The sequence below is a fragment of the Alligator mississippiensis genome, chromosome 6 (assembly GCF_030867095.1).
Source record: "Alligator mississippiensis isolate rAllMis1 chromosome 6, rAllMis1, whole genome shotgun sequence".
Classification (NCBI taxonomy): domain Eukaryota; kingdom Metazoa; phylum Chordata; order Crocodylia; family Alligatoridae; genus Alligator; species Alligator mississippiensis.
The window spans coordinates 21,539,311-21,562,835 of record NC_081829.1 but is presented as its reverse complement, the minus strand read 5'-3'; the positions used below and the strand labels follow the sequence as shown (position 1 = coordinate 21,562,835).

Here is a 23,525-nt window from a genome sequence, read left to right as displayed (position 1 = left end):
TCTATCTGTTTGAATTTAGTAATGCTTCACTAACAGTGACAGCAGCTGTCAGAATCAATACACTCTGGCTGCTAATAAAGATTCTTCCTACATTTCCTACTTCCCATTAGTTATCTAGAGGGTTTTTTACAAAGTGCAGAGAGGTTGGAAAGCAGCAGGCTAGGGTCTTTTATCCTCTGGAGAAAGGTCCTTTTAAACCTTTATGGGAATACCAGTTGGATAGGATAGCTTCACACAATTCAGTCAGGTAATAGGCACATGGGAGAAACAGAGAGGATGCTGCTTTGACAATTTTGCTCATATACCCATGTTGTTAGAGTCCTCTCTAGAGGCAGACCAGAGTAGCAAACTTCAGCTTTTGATTCAAGCTTCCCCTAAATTCAAAGGTATTTGAAAACTAGATTCTGATCTCTCAGACCTTAAAGACTGGGCATAGATTAAAGCAGGGTTGGACAATTATTTCAGCTGCAGGACCGCTTAATGAGTTTTGTTGAGCTGTCAAGGGCTGCAAGGGAAGCCCCACCTCTTAGGTGCCCCAACCCCAGGTTGCTATCCTGGGATCACAAGTCCTGCCCCTAACCCCTGGCCTTTGCCACTGGAAGTCCTTTCCCTTGCTCCCAGTAGTACTCCTTTTTGGAGAGTGGGGGTTAACCATCTTGAAACCGGAAAAAAACAAATTGTATACAAAAATCAAACATCTACTATAACATAGTTTAATTTTATTTCAAAAAGTATTTTTGTCCTGATTTACATGTATTTGTATAGGGTATATTGAAGCGATTGCATAATAGCTCAAAATAAAGTCTTACTTTTCTGTGTGTGGGATGTGGTTGCGGTATGGGGTTTGTGCAGGGGTGTGGGATGTATGTGGAGTGGTGTGGGGTGTGCATGTGGGTGGGGTTTCTGGGGGGATGTGGGTGCGTGTATGGAGAGGGTGTGGGGTTTGTGGGGGTGTCAGGTCTGTTTAGAGGTGTGGGGTGTCGGGGCAGGTAGAGTGTGGGTAGGCGGTATGTGGGGTGTGGAGGAGGATGTTGGTGTGTCGGGGTATGTTTGTGGGTATGGTGGGGTGTGCATGTGGGGCCCCTGTACACCCCTCCTTCCATGGCGCACAGCCCCTGCTGCTGGTGGCAGAGGCAGGCGGTGGGCCCTCAGGGTAGTCATGGCCTGTGCAGATGGAGCACCTCAGTGGCGTGTGGCTCTGGCTAAATCCCAGGAGCTGCACATGGTGGCAGGGAGGGGGGCCAAGACAGCCCAGCTTCATTGCACAAGGCTCCCCACAGCTCATGTGCAGCTGCTGGGACTCATCCAGAGCTGCGCATTTCCGGTGGGGGTGCTCCACAGCCAGTGGTCTGGCCCTGTTCCCTGCCGCCACATGCAGATCCCGGGACTTGTTCAGAGCTGTGTGCCACTGGGGGGAACCCTCTGTAATGGAGCCAGCGGCTTGGCCCCACTCCCTGCTGCCATGTGCAGCTCCTGGGACTCAGCTCCATTGCATGGGGCTTCCTGCCATTCCTGGTGGAGTCCCAGGAGCTGCACATGGTGGCAGGGAGCAGCGAAGGCTGCTGACTGCATCACATGGAGCTCCCCACAGTGACCCGCAGCTCCCACCAAGTCCCAGGAACTGCATGTGAGCTGTAGGAAGCCACCCCACACTCCTGCTGACCTGGGCCCTGCACACAAGCCCTATGCTCTGGGCTCTGTGCTCCCACTAGCCCTGGCCTCAGGCCCCGCGCTCCCCCCAGCCTTGGCCCTGCACTCTGGGCTCCTGCCCAGTTGCAGCTTTCCTCTGCTCGCCACTGCTTCCCAACCTGCTGCCCAGAGCACTGCAGCAGTGACAGGAGGAGGAGCTGCTGGAGGTCTGGAGAGCCAAACAGTTCCCCAAACAGCACCTGGAAGCTGTGCGTGTTGGCCAGGGCCTGGGCTCTCCTACGGCTGAAGGTGGGAGCATAGTGCTCTGTCCTGGTGGGAGTGAGTGGGGCTTGACCCCATGCAGACCACAGCAGGGGCAGCCATAAGCCTGGATACAGTTAATTGGTGGGAGCCTGCCAATGGTTCTGGATGAAATTGACTGGCAGGCTGGATCCGGCCTGTGGTCTGTATTTTGTCTGCTCCTGGATTAAAGACTAAGTATCTGTAATGAGATCAGATCAAGACCTGGGGTCCAGATGATCCTGACTGAACAATCAGGGTAGTCCTTCCCCTGAAGTTGCAGGGAAACAGGCCCAGTCTTTAAAAACAGTCCTCAGAAAGCAGTAAGGTATCTGGGGAACTACTCTGCTGCTTGCTTCTGATGCTACAGTCCCTAGCAGTATCACCATTAGTCCATAGCAGATCTCTGTCAGGTGTCCATAGGAAACTGGGCAAAGATCAAGGCTAGAATTTTATCTTTAGTATCTGATCTTCCAGTCACCTACACAACCTATTCATTCATCACCTCAGTGTCCTATATCCCATCACTCATTTGGTTTCCTTTGCACCTGTTGCTATTTTTTTTGTTTATTTCCTTCCCCACCCTTTTCTGTGTTCCTTTTCCTCAGCTTGGTCTCTCCCCTTCATTCTTCCTTCTGCAGTGGAGCTGGTTGGAAAATAAACTTCTCTTTCTGAGGAAGAAGTTTGGTGATGTCCCCTACCTGCCGCCCCCCTCCCCCCCAAGCCTCCCCTTCCTCTAACAGGGGGTGTGACCCTCTATCCTGGATCTCTTGAGAAAATTTTGACAACATGTCATAGAAGCAGGACATTGGCCACCATGGTTCCCCTGCTTTACCTGTGGCAGGGTAGGGTATTCGGTCTGTGTTGTGTCGGGGCTGACAGTAGTCTTATGTCGAATTTAGATTATAGATTGTATAGGGTGGTTTGGATTGGGATGATCCTGCTCAGGCAGGGGGTTGGACTAGATTCAGCGTTTCTCGACCTGTGGGTTGCGACCCAAAAGTGGGTTGCAAGAACATTGTAAAGGGTTGTGGGGAGGTCCCAGGGAATTGCATGGTTTCCTGTGCAGGCTGCAAGGCTGGCAGCCTGCATGGTGCCAGCAGGCAGCCGGAGGTGTGGTGAGCACACAGCATTGTGAGAACAGCCTCAGGAGCTGGGGAGGAAGGGAGGAGACTGGAGAAGGAGAGAAAGAGAGGCTGTGTGCGTTGGGGCCAGGGGGTTGTGGGTCATGGGTCACGGCAAGCTGATAATTATGCTAATGGGTCCCAGTGTGAGAATGGTTGAGAACCACTGGACTAAGTGACCTCTGGAGGTCCCTTCTAGCCCTACTTCTCTATGATTCTATGAAAATGGAGGGAAGTGGCAGGATGAGGATCACTTTCATTAAAACCTTGCCGTACAAAAATTAAATGTTTCTCCCAAAAACAAAAATAAAATAAAACTTAACAGTTCTGATTTTAAAATGCTGGTACATCGTGGGAATTATAGGTTGGGTGAGTCATGCTTCCGTTGTCCTCTCTACACAGGCTCCCTGGTTGGATAGCATTGTTCATGGGGCACCATGTTCTCCCATTAATGGGAGTGGAGGTGACTGCATCATGCTTCCTAGCTGTGATGCATCACAGAAGATGTAATTCTGCTGATACTTCCAGTCAGCTCCAGAAACTCAATATTGATCATTTAAGAGAAGAAAAAGAGGAGATAGTAGAAATGAAGGCTAGTAGTTAAGTGATTTAGGAATGGTTAGAGGTAAAGACATGTAAAAAAATGGGGCTGGACCAACATTTTCAATCGCAACTGATTTGAGAGGAGTGTTTTTTCATCTAAATTAACTCTCTCATGAAAAGCATCTTAATGTAGAAAATGTAGATTGTTTCATCAAACCAAAACATCCTATGCTCAAAATATTTCAACCAACATCTAGGTCTCCTGCTATAGTGCTTGTCCCCAGTCTCCGTTGTCCCCAAAGGCGCCTAAAATTATTACTTTTTAAATAATCTTGTAATCTTTCAGGGCCTTACTCATGACTGTGGAATGCTTGGGGAGGGCAAATCCCTTCCTGAGTAGCTCAGCTTTCTCTGTCTTCATGCTTGTGAAATTAATTCACTCATTCTCCTGCATTCCATACAGTTTTCAATTACACTAAATGTGTAATATAGGGGGGGAAATAACCTTTTCCCCTGTTGCCAAATATCTTTCCTAATTCCCTAGTCTCCAGGGTTGTTCTGTCAAAGGAGCCTCAAGCTACTTCCATACGAGATAGGTAGGTATTTTAATTCAAGGTCCTCCTTGTATTCCCAGTTTTGGAATATGGTGTCTTCTGTCATGCCATGCTATGGATCTGCTCAGCTAAGGGTATGTTTTTGTGTGCCTGTTCCCAGTTCTCAGCCTTCTGTAAAACAGCACACTTTTTCTTCTCTCTCAAATGCCTTTTTTTTCAAATCCACATAAAATATGTCATAAAGAATTTAATATGTTTTGAAGCCCACAGGCAAATCCATCTGTTGTAATTACATTAAATACAGGATTAAAAAAAAGAGGAAATTAAATTAGAAAATGATGCGAAGGCACAGTTGAACTAACAAAAAGACAGGGACTGTAAAAGCAAAGGTTCCAGTGGAAAGTCTCTTTGGGCTGACTGGAGGATGTTGATAAGTGTTTTCTCTTTCCCTTTTTCTAGTTCAGTATTCCTTTTACATTCTGCAGTACAACCAGCAATAATGTTTATCATCAATTATTTAATATGTGGACATATTAGCCACTCTTAGAACTTTAACTTTTACATTTCCTGCTTTTCTATGTTTTTTAATGGTTCATATTACATTAACATAGGGTGAGCAGCATGTATTTGGCAGGTGCAGGGATGGCATTTTCAATTCCTTAGACTAAAAGTTACAAATTTTAAGTCAACTATTAGTCCACAGGACTTCAGTTCCTACAGATTCTGCATTGGTTTGTACCATGTCAGTCATTGGAGTGGCATAACAATAACTCTTTAAAGGACTGCTTGCTCAGTGGCTTGGGAGTCCTTACTCTAGATTTTTCCTGATGTTCCTTGTCATGAACAGTCTTCTAATGCAAGTCTAATGGCTGGGTGAGCGAGGGAAGCTGTTTGCCATCCCACCTCACTTTGTTAGGTGTGGAGCTCTGCCACACTTTAGTGAGGCTTTCCTTGTCTACAACATATTGATCCATTCAAAGGAGCAAATAATTTTAATGAAGTGGATTGTATGGAGGTGAATCCTGAAGAGGAATCAAAGCTTAATTTCCACCTGAAAATATTTTCCAGTTCAAGAACTACTTCAGTAATTTATGCCTGGTAAATTCAGTGTTCTATGCTTAAAGAGAAGAATAAAATTTAATTCACTTACATTTAATGCCAGCTGGCTCCTTGGTTTATTATAGTAATTTCTTCAATAAAGTGTCTGTACAGAAGACATTATTTGGAAAGGCAATGATAAAGCAAAAATATACAACAACACAGATTTAATGGAAAAATTAATTTACTGGCTTTCCTGCTTCACAAAAAGCAAGACTGCAAAGATTACATGGAAGATTTTATTCCTTTATTTGAAATCCTTGCTTCCCTCTTCTGCCATCAAATACCAAAATTATGTTACTTCAATGGCATGAGCCTGGAAGCAGACAAGAAATTTAATTGGGATTGATTTCAGTTACCGATATTCTGTTTGTTCCAATGTCTCTTGGGCTTAGCAATTGTTAAAGTGATTTGAGAAAAGATAATAATCAGGCATGTGTACTGGGAATGTGCATGAATATAGATGACTCATGAAGGGTAAGTGTTGTGTTGTTTAGTGTTCTGGTTTGTAGCCTGATTGTTGGGTGCTGTCAGGAAAAAAAGAAAAAGAAAAGTCCTGTAATTCAGTCACTGTAAGTGTAGTTTGGCTTTCTGGAGACTGGAATGGGGACTTACTTGGGGTCCCTTCCCCTCCCTACCCCCAGCCCACCTTGCCAGTCCGTTTTGGCATTTTCCTACCCACTTCACCTTACATAGATTCCTAAGAACCTAAAATGGGAACCCCTTAGCTAGCACTTAATGTCCCTTGATCTCCTGCAAGTAGACATCAAATGGGAGGGACCTTCCTTTGCTTAGTGCAGGGATCCAGCTGGCCAACATTGGCAGTTGGCCATACGTCCTTCTAAAAGCCTATTGGACAATGAGAAGATCTTTTTAGATTATCACTGTCCCTACCCAGATGCTGATAAGCCATGGTGGGTTGGTCTTTATCACTAGTCCTGGTTGGTGATCTGGTCTGGAGTCTGAGGAGAGTGGTGACTCGTGTATTTTTATCCTAGCCAGAGGATGACTACCTGGAGCATGAACTTGCTTAGGTGAATCCTATCCAATACAATCAGTTGACTGATATTGCTTCCTAAAGTTCTTTTTTTAGCTTTCCCCTGAAGAAGCCTTTGATTTTTGCAGGTTAAATTGCTTGAAATCTGGGGGCTCTTGTTTAGCCTACTCCAAAATTCCTAAATCTGAGCTACAATATGCTAAAGCTAAAGCTAGGCTCAAGCAAAATCCCAGCTACAAACAATCATGAGCTCTGGTGGCATTTGCCTCTGAAAGCAAACTGGGGGGTTTAACCCTGTATAAAGCTCAAGGTTTACAAATTAGAAAGATGTCCATATGGCATTTGACTTTTGGATCTAATGGCCCTCCCTCAAGACTAAAGGGAACTTGGATCAGTTGTTCTACCTGGTGACTTTGTGGGACTTTCTCCATGCTGCATTTCTTAAAATTAGGCCACTTACTCAGATGCTTAAATACGGATGGTAGGTGTTGAATTTTTAGCTATCTGATACTGAAAAGGTTGGATTTGGGGCCACAACTGAAGTGAGAAGAAAAACTAAGAGAACGGATATGTTTTTAGATGAGAAGTTAAGAAGAGGTGGTGCTAATGAGATTCATAGATACAGGGATAGTGTTCCACATGGAAGATGTGGTGGTTGTGTGCCCAATGTTGAGATCCTTGGGGAAGCAAATGCCTCTGTTCATACAGCATTGAGTATACTGGGGCTCACTGAATAATTGTGTTTACCGTAGAGGAGAAGGCTGTCATATCCACGGTGATGAGGTCATGAGAGATGACAGAAGAGACGGGTATATGGCAAATTAACTTGGAGAAAGAAGGAATGACATACAAGACAGAAGTGAAGGAGGTGCAAAATGTGGAAAGGAGAAGAGCCATTTTAGTGGGGGAGAGGGATTTATATCTACCAAACTTTGCTATGTGTTATATTCCTTTCCTTCCCCTCTTCCTGGCCTTTCCCCCTTCACTGGTATTTCTGTGTCCCTTACAGGGTTTCATTCCACTACAAGGCAATCAGGTGAGCGAGCTGGCACCTAATCTTGATGAACCAGGAAAACACCTCTTTGAAATTGCCCCAGGTAGGCCAGCATTTCCTTCTCCTTCATATCTAACACTGGGTTGCCCTTCAGCACACATTTCAAACGGCAATAGACTAGCAAGGCTTGCTTCTGTTCTGGGAAATCTAATATGGTATGTTCATTATCCAAGCATATATGTGTATCTAGGACTCACTAGGAAATAAGTTTCCACAGGTGTCTCAAGGGAAAAAAAATATTTTTTAAAAGCAGGAAACTGAAAAAAATTAATGAGCCACCACAGTAGCACCCCCTGGGAGCTGCAGTTCAGGTGCTTCAAGCCCCATTTTCCTCTTGTGTGCTGGGTTACTGACTAGATTACATCTCTTATAATATACTTGCTGTGACAAGAAAGTGCACCATGAGTATTATATTGCCTTTATGGATGCTGAGAGATGTGCTCAGTCTGGGCTTCTGGCCCATAGAGGACAAAACATGAAGCAGCTAGCCTATGACTCCCATTAGGCATCCAAGCAACACTTCCAAATGGAAAATGTTCAAGTTATGGGGATGTGGTTTTTACAATGGAAAAACAAAACTTGTCCATGGAAAGTAAATTGAACTTTTGGGGGAAATTATTGTTTAGTTTTAAAAAAATAAAATTTTCAAGCAAAATAATTTGAACCAGACTATTTTATCTTCCATTTTAACAGTTCTGATGGCGTGGCTTGGTAGCTCTGAGGTATAAGTATGGACAAATTCTGCTCTCTGTCATATCTGCATTAGCCTGAAGTAACTCCATTGATCTCCATAAACTTACCTATGTTGTGATGGGGCTCCTGTGAAAATAATTTTTAAAGTTTCTGTTTGAATTACATTTTTTTGGTAGGTGTAAGTGGATCTGGGAGAAAGGGGTAATATAGATAGTTAGTGGTCTTTTTCTGAGCATGTCAAAAGGGGCCTTCTGGAAATCCAAGCTTTAGGGCTCTGTGATAAATGTTTGTATTGTAGTTATCCTATTGCTTAAGTGAATCTTCTTATGTCATCTTGTATGTGTCTCTAGGTTTTACAGACACTTGCTGTACCTTCAGCTGGAAATTACTTGCCTCTTCTCATTTCCTAGAAAAGAATCTTGACTTCTGTGGCTTTACTTTGTCTAGTGTTCTAATATTATAAAAGCTTTAGTCTGTCTGTCTGTCCATAACACTTTATTCCCACTCTGATTGGCTGTCTTGGCCAAGAGCATTTGGACTGCAGGTGCCAGTGGTGCCTCTGAGGAGAGCTGCCATGATGGCAGGGACAGAGGGGATAGGGGGGCACTGAGGCCAGCTATGCTGGCCTCGGGGGGGGGGGGTGTCCCTCCCCTGCTCTGCCCTATATAGGAGGTGGCGGCGGTGTGAGGGGGGTGGGGAACAGGGTTGTATCCATGGTGGTCATTCTTGATAGGCAGTTGGCTAGTCTCTTATATAGGCCCTATCCCAAAACGCTTTTTCCAGATTTCAGCAGTCCCATTACAGAAAGAAATAGGATAGAAGAAGAAAGAACCTAGAGACATAGGCTGTGAGGAAGACAGAAACGTACTGCTAGGATCTGAAAGGGATGGGGGAGATTCAGAGGCTCTGTGCTTGGGGCAGGAGTTGTAAAGAAGGCTTTTGCAGCACTAGCAATGAAACTGAGGTCAGCCTTGGTGGCTAGGGACAGACATTCAAAAAGCCCAAGCCGGCATTGATTCAGTCTTTGCAGGTTTGCCTAACCTGCAGAGAGTGAACTGGTTTGGAAGTAGATAGACGTTCAGCATGTGCCTGCAGTGGCTCAAGTCAGAACCCAGCACAGGGAAGCTGAGCTGAGGGGGAGGGAGGGAGACTCTATTAGGTGCTGGGGAGGGCTATTCTCCCTCCTTCTCTTCCTCCCCACTTGCTGCCGTGAGGTGGGGAGAGGGGCACTTCAAGGCTGCTTGACCCTGGAGGAGACCTCTTTCCCCTGCTTCTCCCCCACCACTGAGGGGTGAGAAGTGGGGGCTCCATGCAATGCTGCCTAGCCCCAGATGGGGACTCTTCCTCAAAAGGGTAGCAGGGTCTCTGTTCAGTGCTGAAGGGGAACTCTTTCCCTTTCTTCTCCTACTCCTCCTCCCCCCCTCACTACCTGCTGCCATAGGACAGGGAGGGGAGGCTCTTGCAGTGCTCCCTGGCCTGGCCCAGCCGGGGCACAGAGAGCAGCTTTAATGGAGCTGCAGTTGCCAGGGGTGGCCCCAGCCCTGTGGCTCAGCCTGGCCTGGCCTCTCTCATCCCCAGCTAAGGCAGCTGCTTGGTGGGACCAGGCTGAGGGGGCGGGGCCACCCCAGTGGGTGTAGCTCAGTCACCAGGGAAGCGACCACAGCCGGGCAGCTGTTTCCCCTGTCAGTGAGCACAGCCCCCGGCATGTGCAGCCAATGACTGGTTGGGCAGCGGCTTATCTGGGCCCACTTGGAGGCACTGCAGGGGCTCATGGTGTTATCTGATTAGCTCAAGATGGAGTGAGACCTTTGTAAGAGGGGGCAAGGCAAGACACTGCATTTATTGGTTAAGCGCTTAGTGTGTACACACACACACACACACACACACACACACACACACACACACACACACACACACACACACACACACACACACACACACACACACACACACACACACACACACACACACACACACCCCTTCTGTTTTGCACTGGTATATGTTGCCCATCTCATCAGGGCTCGAGTCAACTTAGTGGCCAGCTAGGTTGATCATGAGTAGGAGCCAGGCTTCTGTCAGTTCATCTCATCAGGCAAACTGATGCTCCAGAATGTTATGCAGAACAAGACCCAAAATCAGCATGTCTCGCCCCACGTTTTATAGTTTTGTTAATTCATCCAGTGCCCTGGGCTTTTGCCGTGTTATCACTGTGTTTCTCCTTGAAGGTCAATTTATGTTGTTCTCTCATTGTTCTGAGGCAGATTCTTCTTGTTTTGGTCTCTTATTTGTCTGCATTCTTCAGCCAGTCACCACCTGGTGTTTTCCTTTTCCACAAACACACTCTTACCCATACCATCACACACATACAGCATACGAAGGAGTGAAAGGTTGAGAATTTATGTCCAGCTACAGAGTAATACAAAATGGAGTTTCTTAAGAGCAAAACTCAGTAAGTACACAAAAAAAGCACCAACTTAATACACAAGATTAAGGCAACAGGCAAAAGTCTATCTCCATGTTGTTTACCTAACATAAAGCTGGTATTTATGACATTTGCATAACCATGGAACCTCAGCAAGCCTCCATGGTGGGTGGCTGCTGGGCTCTGGGCCTGCCGTGCCTCTGAGTGGGCCCAGATAAGCCACTGCCCGGCCAGCCCTGCTGGGCTGTGCTTGCTAACAGGGGAAGCAGCTGCCCCATTGCACTCACCTCTCTGTCACTGAGCTGCAGCCGCCTGGCCCACCTCCACCAAGCGTCTGCTTTAGCTGGGGCTGAGCAAGGCTGGGCTGGGCCCTGGGACTGGGGCCACCCCCAGCAGCTGCAGCTACATTAAAGCCACTCCCTGTGCCCTATCTGAGGCCAGACAGCATTGAATGGATGCTGTCCCCTCCCCCCCCCCCAACCTCTTGTGGTGGGGAAGACAGGAAGGGGGTTCTGTGCAAGGCTGAGTGGCCCTAGCCACAGAGGGGGATTCTTCTCTCTGCTATTCTCCTCCCCCCCCCCCCCCCCCCACGGGGTGAGTGGGGCTCTGTGCGGCACTGCCTGGCCAGGGTGTGGGGAGTGGCTGTAACAGCTGCGGCCACAGGGGGTGAAGAGAAGGGAAAGAGTCCCCGAGTCCCCCTCTGTCAGGCAGCTTTGCATAGAGGCTCCACCTCCAGCCCTGGCGGGGGGGGGGAGGGGAGGAGGAGTAGTCCCGCTCCAGTACCCCACTGACCCCCCCCCTTCCCCATCCTGGGGGGAGGAGCAGGAGGAAGAGTCCCCCTCAGCACAGAACAGAGCCCCCCTCCTTGCCCTGCAGGACAACCATCCTGGCACAGTGCCTTTAAGGTGAAGGGGGCAAAGAGAAGGGTTAATTGCTCTCTCCGTCCCTTCTGCCCTGCAGCCAGGGTTTGCCAGCCCCAGAGGCCACTGCCGCAGCCCCCTCTCCTCTGCTCCCTGGCTGACAAGCAGACCCGGCTGCAGTGGGGGAGGAGGGGAAGGAGGGAAGAATTAATCCCCTCCCTGCCCACTTTGCCTTAACCAGGCCATACAAGCTGGTGTCTCGCCATGTCCCTCCCTACTTTGGCTAGAGAGCAGAAGGGAGGGGCCAGCCCATCTCTGGAGCAGAGCAGAGCCCTGCCTAGAGAGCATGCTGGGATGCTGGAGTACTCTGGTTTGTCTTAAACCAGCAAAGGGTCTGGGAAAGACATTGCATAAACTGGTTTGATCCAAATCAGTTAAGTCTGATACTACATTCAACCAGGTTTATCTCAAACCGGTTTCAGCCATTTTCAAACTGATTTATGTGCACTGAATGTCTGTTCTGTTACAGCTTTAAATCAGTATCTGATCACTTAAACCAGTTTATGTGTAATGTCTGTCCCTAGCCAACAAGAGAGAACAGGGAGATAGATGAGCCTGGTGAGGGCAGCTAGAGCTAACTGGTGTGAGGCATTGATACATGGGTTCTGGAGAGCATGGTGAGCCAGTGAAAGTGGCTCAGGATACAGATGATTTGGGTCTACTGTTTCACAGTGGTTTACAGAGGGTATAATCACACATGACACTTAAACCAGTTTAAATGCAGTTTAAACCTGAAGCAGACAGGCATTCAAGCCTGTTAAACTGGTTTAAAAGCTGCCTAGAAAAGTATACCTGGAAAATCAAGTACTCTTTTTGAGTGCTCTGTTTACTGAACTGGTTCCGTGTTATATGTGGACACCAGGCATGGATCAGTCAATTGTGCAAGCATCCCACAGCGCATTGCTCTTCACTTCCCTACCTCTTTTTCCCACAGGTACCTCCACTGCTGCATTTGACCAGTCTGGTGCACAGCCAGAACCCACTGTCCTTTTATTCCCCCCTTTCTTGGCACTTTATCCGTATACTGTGTTTTCAATAAAAGCTATCTTTCTAACAACCAGCTGTGAACTCACTTCCTGCTCAACTGCAGCCTCTCATCATGGTCCCCCCAGCCTCCTAGCAACCCAAAAGCATGGGTCTAAGCATTTATTTTTCCTCCCAGCGACCCCAGGCCAGGTGAGCACCCTGCAGACTTTGGTTGTCATTTGAAGGCTACTGAAGTTTTCTGAACTCATGTGAGAAGGAAAAGTAGAAATCTGAAAACACTCCCAGCCACAGGTCACCCATTCTCTGGGACTCCCAAAGCATGGGTGGTAGCACTTTTCCTCCACTTGCCAACTTTGGGGCATGCTGGGATGGGTGCTCACTTCCATCCCCTATTGTTGGAACTATAGTACTTCACACACGGTTGTGAACTATTTCTCAGTAAGTGACATTTGCAGATGTTTTAATTTTTTGATGTGTGTCTATACCCTATTGCGTGACTATTGTGATCCGGTTCCCATACAGTGATATTTTTGGAACAGTTGTTATATGTATCCATGCCAGAGGCAGTCTTACACGTGGACTGCTTGCTTTCAGTTCACATTGCCAGTCTCCTCTGTATAGGCTTACCGCCTCCTTCCTTGTTATCTAATAACCTGCAGAACTGGTGCTGCTGATAGGGTAGGTCAACAAAGCACCAGCCTAACACAATTACATCTAAATGGACTGACTCTCCAAGGTATGGCATATTGTCCATAGTTGTGTGTTAGTGCCAGAAGTAGACAAGCTTTTAATGCTATGTAGGAGGGTTTTTTCATGCTACCTAATCAAATTGGACTTTAAATGCCTGTGTTCTACACTCTTCATGGCATAGTATTAGGTAACATACAACAAGTATACCAGCTGAAAGGCTTTCAGTTCCTGCAGCAGTGCATACGTTGGAATAAGTCACTGCAACAGGATTCTAGTTGATTGCTGGAAGCTACCTGAAAAGAAGGGAACATTTCTTCCTCTCCCATCAGTGTAGATTATAAATGATCGCTTCCTTTCCAGTCAGGTAGGCTGCATCATAGTCAGGGTGCACAATCGTCTTAGGGGCTGCATTTCCATAAGCCATGGTGTTGGGCTCAGTCACTACTTGCACAGGAGAACTCCTTGGCAGTGTCCTGAATGGCCTGCATTTGGCACTTCTGTCTCCTGAGCCAACTCTTCAGTTAAAGGAGGACCTTTTTATGTGAGACCTGAAAAAGTCTGGCTGCTTGCAATGATTCACAATCCCATTGAATCTTTCTTAGAGCAGTGTATTTATCCTGTTGTCATAGCTGCATTTCTGGTTCTTGTATATGTTGGTTTGCCATGCAATGTCATCTGGGTTTAGGAGTATTTTTCACTTCCTGAAATGTTGCATGTTGTTGCTGTGTGCTATAAAGCAGTTCTGTCTATGATCAAAGTGGCTGCTGTGTCTGTGGGGTATCTGAAGCAATCTCTGTAGCTGTTTGCAAAGATTCCTAAACAGCTTTGCATACAAAAACTACTATTGCACAAGGAGCTTTTCTGCTTCTCCATGGACAAGTCTACATGAGACGCTAAATGCACAGTAGACTAATTCTACCGCACATTAGCATGACAGACAAAAACCATGCTAATGTGTGGTAGAATTAGTCTACTGTGCATTAGTGTTACAAAAGCGCGTGCTGGCTCTACTGCGCCCTAGCGTCTTTTATGGTGCATTAAGTTAATACCTGTTATTACAAGTACTAAACTTAATGCATTATAATTGCGGTGCGTTAATTCACGTGTAGACGTGCCCCCTAAGATACATTGGCCTTGCAGGAGTGGCCTGAACCTCAGACGCTCTGGGTTCAGTTTCTGGTGCTGGTAAAGGGATTTTTTTGTGCTCTCGAGGAAGTCACTTAATCTCTCTGCACTCCTGTCCCCATCTACAAACACTGAACAGCACTTCCCCACATAGTGAGGGGTTATGAGGATAATTCCATTAATATTTGTGAGGTCAGGAGATGGCAGAAAACCTGTAAAAAGCTAATCATTGCACGTTTACAGAATATGATGGGGAACAGTAACAGAACTGGTGACTGGCTCAAGGATGACCATGTGCTGCTTACAGCATGTTTATTCCTGGCCAAATTTGTCCCCAATGCTATTTCCCCTCTGAGTTATGGACAAGTGTTGCATTACTAGCAGAGAAATGCCTTTCTCCTGCTAGAATCCAGCAACACACTGGCTGGCGGTCATGCACTTTCTCCCGCGGGAAACATACTGAATCTGATCTGCTGTTTTCAGTGTGGAAGATCTTCCTTGCACAAGAGTTTTCTGGCAGGAATGAATGCCTAGTTGCTTCCATTGCTCCACACCTCCCAGGGACTGGAAAGAGCCCGACCCCCTGTACAAAAGAAAGAGTGGAGCAGAGGAGTAGTGCTCTCCCACTTCCCCAGACTGGAGTGACTCCAGTCTGGGCACACATGGGGAACAGGGGAGCAGAGCTCTCCCTTAGGTAGGGTGAATCAGGGCGAACGCCCTGGGCTTTGGAGGGGGCCCTGCAGAGGCAGACAGAGCAACCATGGCCCCTCCCATGGGGCCTGCCTGGAGCTGGTGGCTCAACCCCATGCCGCAGAAGAAGTGTCCAGCCGCTTGCCTCTTCCTCTCCCCCGTGCACGCTGCTGGCTTCATGTCTGCTGAAGAGTGGCTTGTCTGGGGTGCGTGGGTTCTGCTTGGCCCCAGGCACCAAATTTCATTGCTATGGCACTACCATGCCCTGCCTTTGTGGGAATCCCACAGCCCCTTGCAGTGTTAAAGGGGCCCTGCACAGGCTGTTTTGGCCCAGGCCCTACACCCCCTTAGGGTTGGTTCTGCAGGGGAGATTCAGCAGCTGCAGGCTGCAACACCTGCACTTGTTACAGGGGAAAGATGATGAGGTCAAGCAGCAGTACTGGGAGACAGGCTACGACAGCTCCGGCTGTTAATCCCAAGACTCTTTGAAGGCACCTTGTATGTTAGAGATTTCACAGCCTCAGCATTTCCTTGCTGCCCAGATAAGACAAAGCTTCTGGAGTTTCTCTGGGTTGGACACTGTTTTTTTCAGGCTCCTGGTAGCTGCAAAAATATCGGTAATGCTAGACTTTACTCTTATTTTTTTTTTAAAAGCCTATGGGTCATGCGGACTGCACTTGTCATCTCAGACACCATTACAAACATAAATCATCTTCTTATCTCTACGGGTATATAACCTTGTTCTTTAATGGGGAAACGGAGGCTAACAGAGTGGAGAGATGAAGTGCCCATGGTCATATGATAGTATGGGCCTGAACCCACATCTCCTGATACCAAGTGCCTCAAATTTCTCAGAAATTTCCAGTGCTAGAAATGAATGCCTGTCCATGGCCCCTGTTGCAGACTGCTCTAAGGTTGGCTATGGTAACAGCATCCTAAAAGTGCAGGGACTGTAGTAACAGTGTCCCATAGTATAACCAAGCTGTTATTGATTTTTTTTTTTTTTTTCTGCTGAGAAACAAGAATTAATGACAAACAGTCTGCATTATTTATGCTCCATTGAGTCCATGTCTAAGCAGCGGGGGGAAGGGCTAAGTAGGAGCTTGGGAGAGACTGCAAGATTACAGTCCTGCCAAACAGATGTTAGATTTCTGGCTCAGTAGGACACTGGGCCTGGGAGGTTCCTTCATGTTTTATTTTGCAGACCTGCCTGCATATTAGGACACTTCTTCCCTGAGCTTCATAAAAGGGAAAAGAATGGAGTGTATATTGAGATGCAGTGATACTGATAAATAGTGATCACTTCTGAGTTACTGTAAAGCTGCAGGTTATAGGCAGTGCTCTTCTGTGAGGTTGTTGGTTAGGTCTGACCTAATATAGAAACTATAATGATGCTGGGTCACCTGCAGGAGTTGTATCTGGGGTTTCTATCCAGAACAATTCACTTCCGCTGCTTGATGTAAGGCAGGGGTGTCAACATACAGCCCGAGAGCTGGATCTGGTTTGTGGAGCCTTATGATCTGGCCTGTGGATCCCTAGACTGGTCCTGTGTGCTATATGTGGCACTCAGGCTGGGCCTAGTGCTGTGTGGCCTGCACATAGCACATGTATCAGTCTGGGCATGCACTGCAGGTGGCATCTGCACCAGACTGACCCTGCCTTGCTCTGGCGCCAGTCCAGATCAGACCATGCCAGGAACAGTGCAAAGGGCAGGTCCAGTGGGGGTGCCACATGCAGCTTGTGCCCAGTACTACCCTCCTGTGCTGCAGGCTACATATGCCAGCCTGGTTCTACCCCCTAGGTTGCCTGCAATGGTGGGTCCAGCCCACCCCATGCAGGTCCCTTGTGCACAGCAAACTCCAGGGCTGGTGAGTGCTGCATGAAGTATTGCGGCTGGACCTACCACCACAGGATTTGTACAGGGGGTCGGGCTCTTTCCAGTTTGCAGACTAGCCCAGCAACCAGATAAGTGAAAGCAAACTGATCCACTAGGCCGGAGGACCGAGTGAAACCTATATATGTGGTCTAGTCGTTAGGCAAGACCATGATGTGTTAGCTTCAGCTACAATTATGTTACAGGGTGATAAATTACTGACAAGTAATGCTGGCATGCAAAGCAGTGATATGCTGAATTGTAGGGAATGGTCTTACAGATGCCACTGGGAATATTGCTCCAGAGTCTGGATTCACAGAAGAGATGCATTTATTGCCCTCTGGTGAGCTGCCAGGCCCTCTGCAGTGGTGTGCAAGTTTGGAACTGGTGACATGCCCAGATCCTTCTTTTTATTCTCCTTCCCCACTCTGTTGAGTTCAGGAGATTTAAGCTGTCACCATATCCTGACATAAATCCCTCAGTAGGCTTTGTTTATCTTAGAAGTTGGAGGCTAATGGACAGTGGCTATATTCACTAGGTTTTTATAACCAATGAAAGAGATATGAGGGAACTTAAGAAGGTGTTTGGACTGGCTGTGGGAAGAGGATTCCTCTCACGGCGCTCCTGCCTGCCCCCCTGCCCATCGGCTAAATAGGGAGTGTGGCCCGACAGGGAGTGCACCGGCGCTCAGGGGGTGGGGAAGAGGTTATTGCACGTGCCCGGTTGTGTTGCCATTGGGGAAGAGGTTATTGCAAATAGATCTTTGTGTGAAATGATTTCTCTCCCAAAACTCTTGGGGTTTCAAAAACTCTCATTCCACATTGGTGTAAATCCACGGCTTTTGAAGGTAGTCATGAAAGAAACAGGGAGAAAGCAAGAGAGAACAAGACAGCCATCCTAGAGCAGCCAACAGCCTAGAGCAGCCTTGGTTGCCAGGACACACTTCTGCAGCCGAGGAGATGCAGGTTCAAGCTCCTGATCTGCCTAGTTCAGATGAAGAACATGAATTTGAGTCATCTACATGGTAAGGCAGGGGCGGGCAGGTATTTCAGCTGGAGGGCCACTTACCAAGTTTCAGCAATCTGTTGAGGGCTGCATGGGTAGCCCCACCACTTGACAGGTACCCTGCCCCCGGTCACCATCTTGGGACCAGAAGTCTCCTCTTCCATTCCTACCCCCCCAACCCCTGACCTTTGCCAACAGAAGCCCCTCCCCTTGCCCCCCGAAATACTCCTTTTAACAAGGGGGTTTGCCATCCTGGAACCAGAAAAGTACCAAATTACAGTCTAAAAATCAAACATCTACTACAACATTCATAAATTTGATTAAAAAAAATACTTTTGTTGTGATTTACATGTGTTTGTGTAGTGTACATAAAAGTGATTCTATAATAGCTTAAAATGAAGTCTTACTCTTGTATATTGTGGGGGGGGGAAGGGGGCGCCTGTGGGTATGTGGAGTGTGTGGGTGTGTGGGGCAGGTTTCTAGGGGTGTGGGTGTGTATGTGGGGTGAGGGAGCGTGTGGGTATGGGTGGGCATGGGGATTGTGGCAGGCTGTCTGTGGGGGGAGGATGGCTAGGGGGTGGGGGTATGGTGTCTTGTGTGCAAGGCAGTGCAAGGAGGGGTGTGTGTGTGTGTGTGTGTGTGTGACTCGCCCTACGAACGCATGTGCGCACATGCACCCTCTCCCTCCCTCATTGCCCACAGCCCCTGCCAGTGCTCCTTCAAGCCTGGGCTCCATGCTTTTGCTGCCCCAGGGCACCAGTGCAGGCCCTGTGCTCCCACTCTCTGCCACTTCCCCTGCCATCTGCCACTGCTGCCCTTTTCCTGCCACTTCCCTATCTTCCCACCTGCTGACACGGCTTCCCTGGTCCCCCCCGCCTTGCCTGCCACTCCTGCACCATGTCTAAGCTACAAGGCCCAGACAGCAGGACGCAGCATAAACTGGCTCAGCCCAGCCCAGCCAGCACCACACAGACCAGCCCAAAATCACAGGGGCTAGGCTGACTCCTGCTGAGTGCTGCGGTCCAGTGATGCAGCCAGGAACCACGTGGTGCCGGAGTGCCCGATGGGCAGGTAGGGGGGCTGGGAGAAGCAGCAGTGGCAGGAAAGAAAGCAGGGAAATGGCAGCGGCAGGCATGGAGGCAAGTGGCAGTGAGTGGGCAGGCAGGCATGACAACAGTGACAGCTGAGCAGGAGCGTGAGGCCCGTGCAGGTGTCCTGGGGCCAAGGCCGGAGGGGGTGGGGTAGGGCAGGGAGTGGCAGGAGCGCAGGGCCTGGGCTGGCAAGGGCTCTATGGAGCCAAGTCAGCTCTGCCCCTCTCTGTGCTGGTACAGCCTGGTCTGAGAGCCCCTGCCAGCCCGGGCCCCATGCTTCTGCTACGCCGCTCTGGGATCCCGCTGACCCTTGCCCTGGGACACCACCATGGACCCCACGCTTCTGCCCAGCTGTTGCTGCACTCGCACCTGTCTGCCTGCCCACTACCACTTGCCCCCCTGCCTGCCACCACCATTTCTCTGCTTTCCTGCCTGCTGCTGCTGTTTCTCCCCACCCATCCACCGGCCACTCTGGCACCATGTGGTCCCTGGCTGCATTGCCAGACCACAGGACTTAGCAGGAACTGGCCCAGGCTGGCCCTGAGGACTGGGGCAATTGCACGTAGTCCTCCCCTGCCTCCTCTGCGTTCTTAGCTGAGATTCCCTCTCAGGCAGAAGGAGGTGGGGAACAGTCCCAGGGTTGCCAGGCCAGAAGTGGCTTCTGGCTGGGGGTGTCTTGGGGCCAGGCGGGCCTTGGTGCTTCAGCTGCTGGGTCCTGCCATTGGCTCCCCTTTCTGTCTTACTGCCGCTGGTGCCTTGTCATCTTTGACAGGTAGCCAGGGGTAGATAATAATTAATTTTCTGAATTTTTTAGGGGCCCCACAGACCAGACAGAATGGCCTGGCAGGCTGGATCTGGCCCACGGACCATATTTTGCTTGCCCCTGTGCTTGGGGGTAGCTCGCTTTTTCTGTCTGGTTTTAACCAGGAGTTCCATCTGGTCCTTTGACACATCTCCAGATTTCAGCTTTGTCAGAACTGATGTATTCCTGAAGAGAGTTTTGGTTTTAGAAAACCAGCATTTTCTGATGAAAACTATTTCACTGAAAAATTTCCAGACAGCTCAAAATGCAAGTGATGTCAGAACTTCAAATAGCCCCTGACAGCAGTCTGCTGCACTGCCACATCCCACCACAATATCCCTGGTTGAATCCACCTGCAACAGAGAACATGGTCCTTGGTTCTTTCTACTAAAATGATACTTGACAAGGTTGCTTTTTATTTCAAACCAGTGGCAAAGAGTTAACAGCCCATGAGATGAATAGGGTAGTGTTCGGGCATCAGGGTCTTACCCTATATGGGTAGGGTTCCATGCCTCTGACGTAGTCACTTGGCCAGCTAGTCATAGGGAACCTTGGAACATCTGTATCTGCGGTTGGATTAAACTCTTGTGCTCTTGCCCACCATGACTTGATGGTACGCTTAAACTGGGAGGAAGCATGTGCAAGTAAACTCAGCTCTGATATTCTCGATTTGTTGTTCTGGGAGGGGCTCTTCCTTCCTCTGCACCTCTTACCCACTCCACACCATGTTATGGTTGTCGTCTTGGTCCTTAAAGATAGTGAATGCCCCAATGACCTGCACAATAAACATTAACAAAAAGATATTAAATGTCTTTGTCTTCCAGAAGCATCCATTACTTTATTTTTAATATCACTGATATCCAAACCCAAAGTTCCTGCACATAGTTACCAGCCCACTAGGGTGACTGGCTGGGTGTCTTTCAGGAAAGGACAAAAAACAACACCCCTCTAATTGGACCTGCGGCCAGGTCCTATTTGCTCATTTTTCCCTGAGCGGCTTTAAAGACTTGAGAAAGAGAGAGAAGAAATAAAACACCTCTTTGGAAGCTAGTGGGTCTTTCTGCTGGGCAAAGGCTGGAGCCCATGGCAGCCCACAGCTCAGTCCCATAATGCTGTCAAGTACATCTGCACCGCCAGGCCCTTCAGAGCAGTGTTAGGCCAATAGAGTGTCCAAGGTAATAAACTATCAAAAAAATCTCTTTCATATACACAGAAAAAGAAAAGAAAGGCAACTTTACTCACCCAAAGAGCATAACGGTGGCTTATGTCTTCCTTTCCCTTGGGCTGCAGAATCAGACTGGTTTGTAGAGGGCAAGTATCTCTCTGGCTGCCCTGCCCAGACTCCCCATCAGCAGGCAGCTTTTCCTTAGCAGCTGTCTGTTGGGTCTGCTGAGTTCCCCAGGTCAACTGATCCTGCCAGTTCAGCTGTTTCTGGTCCCAGCTGTTTCCTGAGTCTTTTGGCTTCTGGCTTCTCTTATCCTGTTCCCCCTGAACGTTTGTGGTTAGGGTTTTTCAACACTGGTGCTAGGCTCCTTCCTCCAGTCTGGAGGGAGCACTGGTTAGAAAAATGTTGCTCTGCTGCAGCTTCCAGCCACAATGGAGCAGGGCTCACAGGTAAGGGAGTTTTTTGGCCTGCCACTTCTCCTACTGGCTTGCGCTGCACCCTCACTCCCTCAAAAATAGTTCATACCTTTTTTAGAACTGTTTCAGACTGTCTTCAGATTCAGGGTGAAATTGCTGTACCAGCTAGACTTGCCTCATGTTTGGAAGATTCTCTTCAATATTAGAAAGGCTTAAAAAAAAACTTTTTTCAAAATAAAAATGTCAATTGGCATGTTTGATTTTGGTACTATAGGACTGCTGGGATTTTCACTAACTCAGAGGCATGAGCAGATCTAGGATTTTGAAAAGGGGTACAGGTGGTGTGGTGCGTAATCACATAACACAACATATATTTTTCTTTGGTTAAAGAGAAACAAGATTTGCTAATATACTAGGGGCCCAGTGCTATATTATTCTATTCAAGATCAAAGGAAAAACAAATAGAACTGTATTGGAATTTGTATTAATTTTTCTAGTTTATAAAATTTTAATGTATAAAACAATATATTATGTTTTAACACTAGGCAAACGCTAGGCAACAGTAGTCCAAAGATATTGTTTATTAGTTTTGTAGTTGTTATAGTTAAATGTACATCTCTTCTTCAGATTAGTAAAACAAAATCTAGCCTCCCTGAACATCTCAACATTGCATCCAATACTTCACTATCAGTCATTTTCACACCTGAGTTAATATTCACTTGACTTAATATTACTACACCCAAGTTAAAGTTTTTTGCTAGAACTAAACTAAAACCAGTCTGTAGGGCTGTGAAATAGAAGAGAGTTATTGCCAGGAATAGCTAAAAGTCAGAAGCATTACAGAATAAAGGATATTTTGATTTATGGATAGGGGTCTATCCAGCTTGAGGCAGGGGCTGGCCAATTTCACAGGCAGATCATGCCATTTTCATAGATTATCATGGTGTCCCCCCAACCTCTGATTCACCCAGGGGCCCTGATGCCCCCCCCCAATCGCTGATTGGTGGAAATAGCTGTCCATCATATGGTCCTGCCTCTCACCGCTGACTGGCTATGAGGGCTGTTCATCATGCGGCCCTGCTCTTTAGCACTGATTGGCGGACAAGGCATGGCAGGCAGCCCTCTCAGCCAGTCAGTGGTGAGGGGTGGGGGCAACAGCTGTCTTGCCTGCAGCGATTGTGTGGTTTTGTGATTTCTGTGAAATTTGCAAAATTGCAATTTGAGTAGGTCCTTATGTATGGAACATCAAGATCATTAAAAAGGGAAGAGGGTTGTTAACACTTGTGCAGAAATTAGGGAGATGATAACAAGCCATGAAATCAATTGCCTGTCAGTGCTGCTGGTGGAATAGAAATGCTGCTGCCCCTTCCAAGCAGTCTGTTTTAAAGTTTGGGTGTGTAGCCAAATCTAGCTCACAGAACCCCATCATCTGGTCCGCAGTACTGCCTGTGAGATGTGAACTGGGGTTGCAACGGCTGGAGCCAGGATATGTACTGCATGCAGTGTGCGGGGGCCAATCCAAGGCACACATTTCATGTGGTGCTTGTGCTGGGCCAGCCCTGCACACTGGATCTGGGGCTAGTCCAGATCAGGCCCACACATATGCTCCATGCACTAGATCCAGCATGCAGAACCAATTTGATACCAGCACCATCTGCACTGGACCAGCCATGCAAGCTGTGTGCAGTGTGCTCCCTGGACTTACCCCTTGCGTCACATGTCAGGCTAGAGCTGGTGAATGCTGCATGCAGTGTATGGGGCTGGATCCAGCACTTGCGCTGCATGTAGCACACAGAGTTGATCCAGGGTACATGTCACATGCAGCATCTGCCCCAAACTGGACCTGTGCACTGGATCTGGCACACTGGCCAGCCTGCAGACCAGCCCTGTGCCCTTTATTCTGCCTACGGGGCCACATGAGTTTGACCCCCCTGCACCCCCTGAATTTCAGGTTTTGTGCCTTAATTTTCACACCAGACATATGGATAATGGGTCTAATTCTGGACACTTTTTATACATGAATAGCCCTTTCCTAAGAGTACAACTCCACTTAAGGCAGTCCTTGTGGCTAGGGACAGACATTACACATAAACTGGTTTAAGTGATGAGAAACTGGTTTAAACCTATAACAGAACAGATGTTCAGTGCACATAAACCAGTTTGAAAAAGGCTGAAACCGGTTTGAGAAAAACCTGGTTGAATGTAGTGTCAGACTTAACTGATTTGGGTCAAACTGGTTTATGCAATGTCTGTCCCAGACCCCTTGCTGGTTTAGGTTAAATCAGACTCCCCAAGCATCCCGGCATGCTCTCTGCTCCACAGCAGAGCTGGCTCCTCCCCTCTGCTT

At 48.0% G+C, this 23,525-nt stretch overlaps 1 protein-coding gene across 4 annotated transcripts in view; it reads left to right on the top strand.

Moving 5' to 3' along the window:
• ARHGAP22 (Rho GTPase activating protein 22) overlaps nucleotides 1-23,525 on the top strand; it is a 347,339-nt gene that overhangs the window by 95,434 nt on the left and 228,380 nt on the right. For 3 of the 4 annotated variants that reach the window (XM_019499465.2, XM_019499462.2, XM_019499464.2), the window contains exon 3: nucleotides 7,255-7,342. The exons of the other annotated variant lie outside the window; for it this stretch is intronic. In XM_019499465.2, the coding sequence (XP_019355010.1) occupies nucleotides 7,255-7,342 (88 nt within the window). The remainder of the gene's footprint in view (nucleotides 1-7,254; nucleotides 7,343-23,525) is intronic. 4 annotated transcript variants of the gene reach the window in all.